Source organism: Mercenaria mercenaria, chromosome 5 (genome assembly GCF_021730395.1).
Source record: "Mercenaria mercenaria strain notata chromosome 5, MADL_Memer_1, whole genome shotgun sequence".
Lineage (NCBI taxonomy): Eukaryota > Metazoa > Mollusca > Bivalvia > Venerida > Veneridae > Mercenaria > Mercenaria mercenaria.
In genome coordinates this window covers 42809131-42823505 of record NC_069365.1, presented here as the reverse complement: position 1 = coordinate 42823505, position 14375 = coordinate 42809131, and the positions used below count along the sequence as shown (strand labels likewise).

Genomic DNA, 14375 nt, shown 5'->3' with positions numbered 1-14375 from the left:
TTTGTAAATACACTGGACATTAGTCATAAGACACTTTCATGATGATGCATGCTAGTACATGTATAAATATATGCCGTAAATTGAAAAGTTTATCTAGAAAAAAAAAGTAATGCAAAACTGAATCAATGTTAACAATGTTAAAGAAAGACAGATAAAAATGTAAACAAGAAATATCTTTAAAAATGATGGTCGGCGAATTGTAATAAGGAAAGAAGTTTATGAATTTTTCATCTAACATTCATCTTTCATCTAATATTTTGCAAAACTAAACACCGCACTTTAACAATTTAAATGGTTCTCTTTTAATTTTTCGCAAAGGTTTCGTAGGGTTGCAATTTTGTTTCGTTTATCCTTAAACGAATAATTACAGCAGTAGTTTGATGAAGATTCATGAAGCGGTTCATGAGAATAGGTCATTAAACGTGTTTATATTTTTAGCTAAATTGGTCCCTACCACCATTTGTAACAAAATAGCAAGAGACCTTACGATATTGTTACACATCGAGTTTGATAAAAATCCATTACATTTTAGTTGTTAATGCGAAGAAAGGCATATCTACTTTTAGCTATAGTGGTCCCTAATAGGGCCCAAGTTCCTATATAAATTAATTTGGAAGAGCACCTTATAATGATGCTCCAGACCAAGTATGACAAAGATCCACCAAGCTGTTCATGAGACGCTGTATAAAGGCATTTCTAGTTTTAGCTCTAGCAGCCCCTAAAAGGGGTTGAATGTCCCAGCTGAACAAAGTTGGCTGCGGGCCTAATAAAGATGCTACAAATCAAGTTTGATTAGAATACATGAGAAAAAATCAATAAAAGGATTTTTTTATTTATTATTTTTATTTATTTCTAAAATAGGCCAACTGATCCCGCTTTAACAAATGCATATTCGCTATTCATGAATCTTTGGACAATGACGTCACACCTATAAAAATGTGAAGGTCAAGCAAAACAGACAATTGTAATTATTTCAATATTTCTATTTCATAAGCAAAGTCTGACCGTAGTCATATCACATAGATAAACTGTATGCAGCGTACCTTCATTTCGGTGTAGTGAGATTCAGTCATTATATAGCATATATATAATAAAACAGATTTCAACTGAGTTCAATATTTGCATACCATACTAAAGAAAGATATTCATATATAATAAATCAGTTAAATAATTTATAACAAATATATCAAAGCAAACATGTAAGTACTCATTTTAATATGCAAATTGAATAAGTCACAAAAGCAAGAAACTTTTCCATATACAGACGACAGTTGTAACAAGGAAAATCTTTTAAAAGCACTTCTTTACATAAAAGACTCTTATCACACCCTTATTCATGTGATACGCAGACCGTATTCAGCTCTTTCTTTAATTTGATATATGTTGGTATTTGAACAGGTTTTTATCATATTTATTAAACTTACTTATCATTTTGAGATATATCAATATTCTTGCTAAATATACTGAGCCAAAATTAGCTTTAAAACTGTGAACAGCGTCGTTTAGGATAAACGCTTTGTCTACATTTCACTCAGCGTAGCACAATCAACAGCGTGAAAGAAATTGACACTCTCGTCCAATCAGGCAGAGTGTTGCATAAATCTTCCATTTTGATAAATTATCTATAATGCGTTATCAAGTAGTTTGATTTGCTAACTGAAGTCACGTGGCATAGGTAACGAAAACGAATTTAACGGCGTCGCCGAAAAAAATGTACTTATATGATATAAATAGCAAATTAGCAGTTTCCATTTTGGTATGTACTACATGGATGCGTTCGAAATACGCACCCCTAAACAATATGTTTTTTTTCTGAGCTGATTTTTATTTACACTATGGCCATAGACCTTTAGGATAATAGGTCAATAATTACTCTGTAAGACTTTTTTCATGCTTTGTGTGATTAAATGAAGTTCGAATGTCAATTTTCTTTCAGCCTTAAAATATTCATCTCTCAGAAACACACTTTGCTTAACGTAAGAAATAAATCGCGACTTAGTACTTTTCATTTGAGTATATCTTTTATTACGTTAGTTCGCAAAGATATACATAATGATACACACACCATGCCGTTACAAAGAGTAAAACAGTTTTGTTAGATTTATAGAAACTTTTCACTTAGAATATTACACCCATGTCTTTATAAAAATCACGTTGTTAAAGATATCGCATTTTAATTAGATATATTAAAACATTTTGGTTCAATTCCTGCGCATCTGAACCGTGATAAATCAGGTGAAAAACCACTCGACGGCCTTATTTATTCTATTCTTACATGGTCCTTGAAATATTATGATAAAATTTTGCTGGGCTTCATCTATCCAAGTAGAAAAAAATCGGACGTCATGTGACGATTTGACGTCATAATGGACTTCATAATGTTGTCTTATCGGCCCGCGCGTCAACCGATGTTTATCGCAGATTCTAACACAACCAAATTCATTTTCCTGGCTGATTATTGTGTATTATTATACATCAATGCATATTCCTGACGTCACAATTAATACGTCAAAGCGTTAGACGGCATACAGTCGCGCAGGAAAAGAAATCAGCAGAAAATAGGAAATAGGCAAATACGAGCATTTGATGGATGTCGTCAAGGGTGTACTTTAAAGTCCTTCGTAACGTGTTAGAATCGAAATAATATATCTAATTTATTGATTTGCTCTTTATTGTTTGTCGTTCTGATGCGTGTTATTATATCATTCGAGCTGCGCCCCCGTCAGATATTATTCCTGATTTCTTAAATAAACAAAGATTGACTACTTTCTTCTTTGTTTTACTTGCAATCAAATCCAGTTATGTCAGAATGTGCAATTTATTTAACGGTAAATCGCCATGAATGATTCCACTCTGAATCACGGTAATGCGACAAATATTCACAATCTATGTCCATGTACCGATAACCTCCCTTTTAATTGCGTTAATTGATTTTTTTTTTTTCAGAAAAGTAATATATTCGATCGCGGATAATGTCACAAAAGTGTAAAAAGTGTTGTCTTAAGGGTTTTGTATTGAAAAATGAATAGTATATTACAAACATTTTACGGTAATTTTGATAAAAAAAGAAGAAGGACCGATAGCTGTATATAAACCACAATGAATATTTTTGTCTTTTTCTGAAATATATTATTTATTTATAATATTTCAATTTTGCATTCCTATAAAGATAAATTATATAACGATTTTGTCAGGATTCATTAAAAAAATACCTACTAAAAGCATATTTATCAAAATAACGAAAGCCGTTGCGCATGAATAAACTTGAGAATAAACCTACTTTTGTTACTATAAATAGAAACATATTAACATAAAACACTTAAATCCCAAAAATCTTGAAGTCCGATTAAAATTTGAGCGAAATATGACGATTTAAAAAGAAATTTGCTGAACATATCCTTTATATGAGTTGTCTGCCCCTGACACGAGAAGGTGCGAAAAGTCAGTGTTCCATATCCAGATTTCTATTTGACATAACCTTCAATCATTTTATGTTCATGGCTAGTCTCTACTAAAAAGTGCAAGATCGAATGACTTATAAGCCGGGCTATTATAGACTTTTGAACAAGGTCACAGACAAAAGTGCTTAAACTTGTCGTAGTCGAATGAAAATATCAAATAAGGCTTGTTTCTCTATGTTTCTGTCATTTCTTAAAAGAATAAATCCCCATTAGGAAAATCAACGTTCCAGGGGCGCATCACTCTCTCAAACTACAACCCTCTAATAGCACTGTTTGTATCAGATATATACGCAAAAATAAATAGACAACGGATCGTATAGATAACGAGGATGAAAACAAAGTAAGGAAAACAGTGATTTCGATATAAGACAGTGTCTGTTGAAGAATCAAAACGCCATGATTGATGACAAAGAGGGTATGGAGGCCACATGTGAGCTTCTTTTTCTTGTTGCATAGCCGCTTACAATGTAACATTTGAATATTTTCAACACTTCAACTTTAGTATACGATACAGAAATATCTAGTATAACTTTTTACGGTGACATATACCGTTTTAACAAATGCAAATTCGCTAAAGGTTTGTATCTTTTTTATATTTCGAAAATATATCAACATATATATACAATTTTAGAAAGTTATTTTAAATTTATAAACGGATAAAAACAAAACTTTTGTTTCTCGCATATCTCAAAAAAAGTCATGAAACTTTATTTGAAATTTATCAAGCATGTGAAGTGACGCGCCTGTGGCCCCGGCCCCCGATAATATTTTAATAAAGATATTATTTTATCTTTTAGTTTCTTGTATCTTGTTTTTCTTGCTATTGTTTTGTATCCATCTAATGAAAGGTTCAGTCAGTCTAACAATTTTAAATAAATCTTAAAGATAAGAACTAGTTTGAAACAGGTTTAGGTCCTAGTCCCAGTGCCGAACATTGCGCAATGAATGCCGGTATTATCCCTCTGTAATCAGCTATTCAATATAGTTTCATGTACATATTAGCGCTACGTTATGTTCTAATGGTCTTGGCTCCTTATGTATAATATTCATTGTATATGGTGCTTGTGTTAGGAATCGCACAAAATGTATTTTTAGGTATTTTATACAAGATGATATGCATAGAGTAGTACTATTAGGGCACGTTATATGTAGATCCTATATTTCATTCGTATATTTGTATTCAGTGGATTTTTAAATAAAAAAATGTAAAGAAACAGTATACTTTTTATTTCTATCTCAGAATACTTTTTATCCCTGCCAGAGAGACATTCTTCTGTCTCTGTCTGACAGAGAACCAGACAACGTACTTTTTATCTCTATCAGACAGAGTACTTTTTGTCTCTGGTAGACAGAGTACCTTTTTATCCCTGTCAGAGAGACATTCTTCTATCTCTGTCTGACAGAGAACCAGACAACGTACTTTTTATCTCTATCAAACAGAGTACTTTTTGTCTCTGTCAGACAGAGTACCTTTTTATTCCTGTCAGAGAGACATTCTTCTATCTCTGTCTGACAGAGAACCAGACAACGTACTTTTTATGTCTATGAGACACTCATACGATAAAGTCACAAAACACATAGCCCTATGTTTGACACTGTGGACGAAAAGTATTAATTAGATGGCGCCTGATATGTATGCAGGTGGAATACTCAAGAATCAATGTAACTGCAATACCCGCACGACTAAACCATAAAAATCAAATTACGTAGTTACTTTCCTCAGTAATGTGGGCTACAAGCATGCATAGGAAGCATGGATCATAAACACAAATGTCAGAGTTTCAAAAGCATGTCTGTATAAGCAGTGTGGAAAATGGGTATTTTCATCCTAAATCATGAACATTCTGTGACGTGTCGAATCTAGAACATGACAAATGTAAAACCGTCAGCCGATTAATGTCGAAAACACAATGTCTTCACAAATGATGATTGTTGCTAAATATTTTAAAAAAAACGGGGCTTACCCTTGAAAGGATCCAGTCTTTGGTATTAATGAAAAACCAATGATTGTTCGACAAAAATAACGCAGGAATTAATATTTGAAATAATTCATGAGCTAAAGCAAACAATAATCTTATTTATTCATTTATTTCAGTCAAAGTTTGTTCAACAGATTATCTGCATTTTCACTTGAATCCTCCCTCCTTTTTCTCTGGCAACGTTCCTGGAAAACGCGAGCTCTTCAAACATATGATGAGTAATTTTTTAAGGAATGAACCGGTTTGAGTAAAATATGAACACACCCGTTGACTGTTCTTGTGTAAAATTGTTTAATCGAGGCACGAAAAGATGAAAGATTCCCGAGAAGGAACCACATAAAGGGCTCACACTTCCTGACAGTTCAGCGCCTTTAAAACCTCATCATTTTCAAAGAAATGTTACATATCTTTGTTTTGACACATTTGCAACAATGTCCCAGGGCTAAAATTTCGAATAACTGTAGGTCAAACATATTTCTAGGAATTTTAAAAATTGTTTATTTCTATTTCTTTACAAATGGAATTCTTTCTTTAAGACTCGCAACAAAATAACTGTATAACTGTATTCTTTTGTATTTGCATGGGGGAATTACACAGGATTTGCCTGAGAAAAAATTGAGAAGAAAAACTATCTAGCTACAATTCTACAGTGTCATATTTAATGCCAATATAATTTGTTTAATGTCTAAATATATTATCAAATCAATCTAGTAGTTCGCACAGTACTTGATGTATTAAAGTGAGTTTATACCACACTTTCTGATTACAGTGTAATAGTTATTATTCTATGGTTTTAAAACTATACTCAAAAGAGAATGATTAAATCAGTGCCGATGAACTTGTGAAAACATATTAATTCAGGGAGGGCCTAAATTGTCCACCTGTCATCTTGTAGAATAGCTGTATCAGACCAGTATTATCAGAATTATCTGCACGAAGTTCATGCGGGAGGAAGTATATCACTAGGTTGTAGTGGGTCTTGAAGGGGCTGTGGGCAACTTTTTGAGAATATTTCGAATACGGAACGGTACGGAACACTATGATAAAACATGTAATGAACAACTAGACTGCCGGTAAAGATGTTGTTCGTTTATAAACAATTGTGAGAACTTCATTTCACGGTTTTTATTCTCTTTTTACGAGGGGAGACTCCGTGGCTGAGTGGCTAATGTCACTAACTTCAAATCACTTGCCCCTAAACGATGTGGATTCGAGCCTAACTCGAGGCGTTGAATTCTTCATGTGAGGACGCCTGACTTACGGAAGGTTGGTGGTTCTACCTAGGTGCCTGCTCGTGAGTGATGAAATAATGCACAGAGGGGCACCTGCGGTCTTGCTGGAAAGTCGCCATATGACTTATAATTGTGTCGGTGCTACATTAAGCCCAACAAAACAAAACAAACTTTTTACGAAATAATCATGTCTATTACATGATATTCATTATACACATTTGTTTACAAAAGATGTTCTCCTTAGATTTGGTTGCAAATGGCCATCTGTCAAATAATTGCATATGGCTGACAAATAGAAAAAATAACTAAATCAACGAAAAACTTACTCATTTCTCGGTTAACTTTAAGGACTGCCATTTATTTTCTATTTGTCCATCATATGCAATTGTTCTCAGTTTGTCATTAACAAATGAATATAATGACTGTAATGAAACTTGATTATTCCGTTAAAAAGAGAATATAAAACCGTAAAATTAACGTCTCATAATTGTTTGTAAATGGACAACCATAGACAACATCTTTACCAACAATCACTTTCCAATACATGTTTTACCGTATAGTCGCGTACTGTTCCGAACGTAAAATATTCTCGAAAAGGTGTCCCCCCTTTTAAAAAAATCTATTTGTAAAGAATTATCAAAATTTCTGAAAAGTATATTTAACCTGGTACATGTAATTTTGAATTTAAGCATTAGTGCTAATGCATTAAAGCGAAGATGTGTAATAGTTTAAATGGTGAGTTTTTAAGGCGCTGAACTGTCCAGAAGAGTAGCCCCGTGATATGGCTCCTGCATACATCATACTTTTGTCAATCCTTTTTTAATGATATACCTATTTTATAAGCTGTTTAATTTTCATGTTAAACGACTCTTCCTTTCTATTATTTGGTGATGTTCAAATTTCAAAACATCATATATCCATCGAAACCTTAATTTATTTCTCAAGAGAACATAAATTCCTTTTTTGCGATACAAACTCAGCTGCTGTTCCATTTTCATTAGTTATTCGTCTATCAACTGTCTTCTCCTAAAGCACTGTTTCAGGTAATTCGTTGTCATTTCTCAGGGCCAACCGTTTTCATTTTTCCTCTTTCATAACTATACTTTTTCAGTGGCCCTTTCATTTAAAGAAATTAGCGTACGTCTAGAAGTTGAGTCATCAATTAACAAAAATATCACAATTTTTGTTAACAGATTGTCTCTACAGGACCGAGAAAAATATACGCGTTCAGAAAATATTTTAAAATATTGATAGTTTAAACCAAAATACGGTAGCTTCCAATATCAATAATTCATTTCATGTTACATTTCACTTTCAGTAGTCATCCGTGTGAAGTTCTTTTTAGTTTTCATAATAAGTTCTTTTAACGATCTTTCACAGTTTTAAATGGAACCTCATGTCCAGCGGAAAAAACTATTCTTTCAATTCTGATGACCAGTTCATACCATTTGAACTCTTATTTTGTGTCTTCTGTCAACTGTAAAGAAAAGTTAAAAGTGAAAGGACGTGTTATATACAAATAGGTTAATATTTAGTTTTGTCATTGATATCTTTTCATTTAATTAAAATTTTGAAACCAAATAGTCATCAATGTAGAGCATTTGATGTGTAAACGCGACTCAAACAAGCCTGTTAAAGACATAGCACGGAAAATATCAAATATGACCATTGACCCCTTTGTGTGACCATCACCTTTGAAATAGGGATCTGAAGAAATCATTTTTGTTAACATAAAAGGATGGCTTCATGCATGTCAAGATTATGATCCAGACAAGATCTGATATGACATAAGAACATTGACGTTTGAGGCAGCACGTACGCGAGCTCTAACGCACATACATTTAACAGCCATTATAACGATTTTGTCAAACTGATAGCAAACGTACCAGACAAAACAACTACCCGCCGCAATGTGTCTGATATATTTAGCCAAAACAATATTACTTGCCTGTAGCTTGAATTGCAAATTTTTTATCTGAATATTAGCTTGAAGAAGGCTGGTTTCTAGATGATGTCTGAAAAAAAAATATGTTTTTAAAACATGACAGTGCATATCTTCCGAAGCAAACGGGGTTCTCTAAAACAAAACTAGTCAAATTACAAAAGTTTTTCAAATATTAATATTGTCTATGTTTATAAGTTTGATGCTGGAAAAAACTATGCTTTATGAGTGACATTTTATCTCAAGAATGCATCAAGACAGTAAAAGCTTTGTTTCCAACGTATAAAATGTGTTGTCAAATACTTGATTTAAAAGTAAGTTTGAGATAAATCCAATATCATCAGGCAATCTAAAAATCTATCTAACTCACATCTTTTTAATCTTTTCAGTTAGTTGTTGTCTGGCTATCTTGCGTTCATTTTCAAGTTCTGTCTGAATATCATTATATTCCCTACAACAACATACATATAACTACTTAAAATGAGTGTAATTAAAAGTAATACACAATGTTTTGCTTTCGAAAATCTTAAATCATTATGATTATGACTTGATTACAGTAAAAGGTCATCACGGTCTTTGATTTTTTTTTTGTATTGTCTGATTCATTGTAGCATTTGATTTCTTTCTGTGTGTACGTTACTGTTGCTGTGCTGCTACAATATTAGAGAGTAAAATCATTGACAAAGGCAGACAGGAAAATAGCTTTGCAAGAACGCAACCTCCCCTAAATAAAACCCTAGAGAAATGTATATATGGATGTGTAGACGATAGACGTCTCTGCAACAACACATAGACGGAGTAAAACAAATTGCCAACATGGACAAAACAGACACATAAAGGAAAACAGCGGGCGCCGCCTTGGAACGGTCAGTGACAAAAACTTCACAGAGAGACTGGATAATCTAATGCAGACCATCATTCTTAATGCCTAACATTTGCCAAAATGAATCCCTTACACTCAAAGTAGTAACAACAGGCACGATATATAAATCACAAAATCCTTGTTTAGATATACGTATGTATATAAAATAGAAAAATGCGGAATACCAAATGTTGCCCAACACGACATTAACGAATATGTTGCAGGCTCGGTTTGATTGAGCCTGTTCATTGACGGTAGTGGTAATGTTAGCCAACATTCACGCCCTCTAGCCCGGTTTGTGCAAAACTCAACATTTACACAGGTTATAAGTACCAAAACATAATTTACAGACACCCGCGGTGGTGACATGGAACCTTCAATGAGACACAGAGTGCAGTTCAATGAAAAGCGTCGTATGGTCCCCAGTTGAAACAATGGTTTTGCCCTAAACGAGAAAAAAAATGAACTAAACAAACTGGAATTTAGAGAGGGTGTCTGAGGCTATGGAGCCAGCATGTCACAGTAACTGCCAAAAGCAGACAGCTTATCCAAGGGGTGATTAAACAATACACAAAGCTATAAAAGCGTAGCATTGAAACTACCCAAACCGAAATGCTCAAAGTAAACCAACACAACATAAATGTCGTGCTGAACGATCTGAAGATCGAGATTGAAGGTACATGTACGGGGATATTTTAACGGCCGCCAAACGGAACAAACACCGTTGTAAAAATTAAATAAAAGTGGAAAACCACAGGAAACTAAAGAATCATAATACGCAGGTAGATCTACTCAATATTTTTGTAGAAAACGTCAAAAGCAGGTCTGTCCCTGGCTTTTAAAACTACTTTATATAGAACCTTTCTTTATTTAAAGCCATAATATTTTTGACAAGCATTTGGTTTTAAAACATTTATAACAGAACCTATGATAAAACTGCCAATGATCAATAAATAATTGTTTCACAACATAAATTACATACTCATTCTATTACAATGGCAAGAAGCGTCAGATTTATTACAAGGTCGTTTATAATACATGATTAGTAACATTATAAAGTCGTTCTCATTAAGCAATAAAAGAAGCTGTTTTACAACAATATAAAGTATAAAAATATATTTTACGTTTGTGTGCTCTTTTCTTTAACTTCTTTCACGTCCTGCTTTTCTCTTCCAGTTTCGTGTTCTTTTTCAATGATATTAACCTTTACTCTGAAACAAAAAGAAAGACATCCTAAAACTTTACAAGCATTTTTGTGTATTTTGGTTTTCTATTATACCATATTTCCCCACAAATCTTACAGGCAAGTATTAGAAAATGGCAGTTATATAGGAGTTATTTCAAAGATGAAAAACAATAGAGAAAAAAGACACGCTCCGAAAGCAGCCCTCTCAAACAGCAATCCTATTGCAGTCATATTTAGATCTGTACATGATTAACATAAACACAAAATTACAAAAAGGAAGAAAACGAACAAATAAGGGCACCAATGGGAAACCGCCTTCGAACGGTTGGCAAAAGACAACACCTAAGAAGCTAAAACAAATACCATCTAAATGTGCCCTTCAACCTCTGCACAGGAATATTGTTAAAAAGTCTACTGCACTAATAAGGGGAAGTTAATAAGGCTATGGGCGAAGAGTGTGTATAACTTTAAGATCAAGACAGTTCGTCAAACATTGCTAGGGCGTCCGTTTCGTTAATACATCATTTTCAGTTGGTGTTTATAACTTAACAATGACGTCATCATCTGCGTTATAACCAGCAATATTTACTTAGTTTTAACCTTGTTTACTTCCGCCTCCCACGTGTCCGAATGACGCAGTACTGTCAGTGCGTGCCGCCTTGACGTGTTGCTGCACGTTTGCATATTTTCTGGTAAATAAATGGACTATCAGTGCAAACATTAGCTGGTGAATTCTAATTATGACAGATGAAAAAGCGACTGCGCCAGTTATGCGTAGCCATGGTAATTAAAACGTTCTACTTGCTTAAACTGCAGAAATATTACAAAAAAATATATGACCAAATCACACAAAGATTTCGAATTATAATGATATATTTTACATTGCACTCACTATGCACAACAGTTGGCGTTTGACAGCAAAGGTCTGCGTTACTTTTGGAGAGCTGTTGTAAGCTCACATTGTCTTTTCATCAACAAAAACACAATTAAAAGCCCAACAAAACAGGGAATATGACAGGGGTCAAAACAGTTCTGTTGCAGTTGGTTTTTGCGGACTGCCAGTGATGGAGTCCTCCACCTGTTTGTTCCGTCATACAATTAAAGAGAAAAGTGTTGCGCATAAATGTAAATGGGTTGAACACCGCACATGCGGTGTGTCTAAAACAGTCAGATTATAATCTCTTTTAATAAAATGTTTTATAACACAATTAGAAAATTGTTATGACCAAAACCGTACGAAGGTTATAAACAATATCCCCACAGAAATTAAGTTTTGATATAGAAGTGTCCTTAGTTTTAAACATATTTATTCCCAAAATAAAGAACATACGTTAATACATATGCCATACTTTGATCAAAGCAACACAGGAATGGATAAGACTCACAGAATTCTTCTCGGTCGCGGACAAGATATAGCTGTATGGTCATACTGAGGTTAGATATTTAATGGGACTAGGATCACAGTTCTTAAAATATGAAAATATTGTTCATTATTGTTGCACTTCAAAATGGTAGCAACGCAATTTGGTAGTCACTACCAAAATGCGTTACACTCAACGCAATTCACTCATCCAACGCAAAACGGTATTAATAATAATCTCATGATTTACAAAAAAATATTTGGTGACGGATGGACAATACTATTTCAAAGAGAGTCATGATGGAACTTTGTCGCCCATCCGTCCTTGACCTTTTGACCTTGAAAATATAACGAACACGTCTGTCCGCCGCCCGCCCTCCGCAGGTGTTCTCATAATACGTCGTATACAAATGAAGAAAAAAGCCAAAATCTGCGATAAATATTTAGAGAAAATCACTTGCATTTTTATATAGAGATAAATAATACGATACATGACATTGTATACATTGCGGAGGAGGTTTCATTACTGATTAAATTATATATTTCTTACCCATCTAAACACATAGAACCCACAATTTCCATGCGTTATCTAGGGAGGACCCCAAAATACCACTCGCATGTAATACACCAAAACAAATATGTAAATCTAACGACGGAGAATTTAGTTTTTTGGAAAATTATTCGAGTAAGCCCAAGCCCGCATTTTACCATTCTTTTACGTTGTATTTTAAAGGTGTATGTGATGGACTCCCGAAACCCTTAAACTTTAAAAAGAAAAAATCATTTTTGCCGAAAATACTTATCTAAGACGGTTCACCCCTAAAACGCACAGAACTCACCATTTATGCTTATGTGGGATGTTTAAAAAAAACATGTAGGTGGACCACCCGCGTGTCATCCTTACATTAATTAAGTTCTTCGTTTTACAAAATTCAACATTTTCGTGCTTTAAAAAATCTCGGTGGACTATATCTCCGACAACACAATGTTACTGTACCGGAAACGTCGTTTGAGGCCCCTTTCACACGCCCAGGAATCAAAATTTTGGTTGTTTTTATACGAAAACTATATCTCGGGAGGAGAACTACGAACCCCTCCGCCACCTTTTTAATAGGAGACCTTCCCTCCTTTTATCTATTTCTTTTGTGCGTAATGTAAAAAATGAGCACAACCCCTGATATAGATAGTGACTACCAAAACTCGGCCGAATTTTGGTAGTGACTACCAAAATGCGTTGCTACCATTTTGAGGTGTAACACATTATTAATGTAAAATGTGGAAAGGGGACAATGTATGACAGACGAGAAAGTGTCATTAAATTAATACATGATTTTAAACATAATATAATATAAAATAAGATAGTATAATTTAGCAACATATTTACGCAATTTATAGCAGCAGTAGTCCCGTTGAAGAAATTGTAATATACATACAGAGTTACATAACTTTACGCTCTTGCAATCAAAAATTGAAATCTGCCACAATTTTTCACCTAATACGAATACGGGTTAAGTCAGATAAGTCATCTGGTAAGATCCCACGCATTTTGAGGTTTACATGTTCAATAATGTCACCTGTCAAAACAGCTCGATTTTACAACACAATCCATCACACAACAATATGTTATCTTTTTCATACGGGGTTTGTTAAAAGATCCTTTGACCTGATATGCATTTTATCAATATCGCAAACGTACACAAGTGTTTAAGTACAAAAAATGAAAACAACTTTGCATAAAACATGCTGGAGTAAAACATTACATTGTACTAGAATTATGGTTTAAATGTGTGATTATTCATAACTTCACACTGTTATGCTTACCTCTCCTTACACTTAGCAGCAACCCTAAGTGACCTGACATCTGTGTGTTTAGTTAACTTTTTATGAAAACTTAAACATTCTCCACAAAGGAAGTGTCCAAGAAGTCCGCATTCACTGCAAAAACGTGTAGCATATGCTCCACGTTTTCGACGATTTGAGAAACAAATAGCGCATGGATCTTTAACGCATTCATCACCATCCCCTGAAAATGATGCCGCTGCAAACGATTCTAAATCCTCTCCTCCATTTGCAACACTCAAGGTGGAGACGTCTTCTGTAGATGTACCTCTTATGCTTAATTCCGATTCGGAACCCGCATAGGTAAAGTAACGTATTAATTGTTTTACGTGTCCACTGCATTGATTGTCTTTAAATTCCATATTTAAAAAGAAAAAAGCTTTCTTTTTAAAGAAAATAGTTCAATGAAGTGCATACTAGGACATTAATGAAATTTTCTTCCTTGTCATTAAGTAATTATCAATGCGCCTATATTTGTTCAAAGAATGATGGTAGACGAAACGAATAACACCAA

General features: G+C 33.9%; 1 protein-coding gene across 1 annotated transcript; it reads right to left on the bottom strand.

Moving 5' to 3' along the window:
- Positions 1-4692: 4692 nt before the first annotated feature.
- LOC128546180 (uncharacterized) lies at positions 4693-14253 on the bottom strand. The gene is made up of 5 exons (XM_053544569.1): positions 13844-14253; positions 10601-10687; positions 8985-9065; positions 8621-8687; positions 4693-4857 (listed from the first exon to the last, which is right to left on the bottom strand). The coding sequence occupies exons 1-5, from the start codon at positions 14221-14223 to the stop codon at positions 4693-4695; spliced, it is 780 nt and encodes a 259-aa protein (XP_053400544.1). The 5' UTR covers positions 14224-14253.
- Positions 14254-14375: the final 122 nt, after the last annotated feature.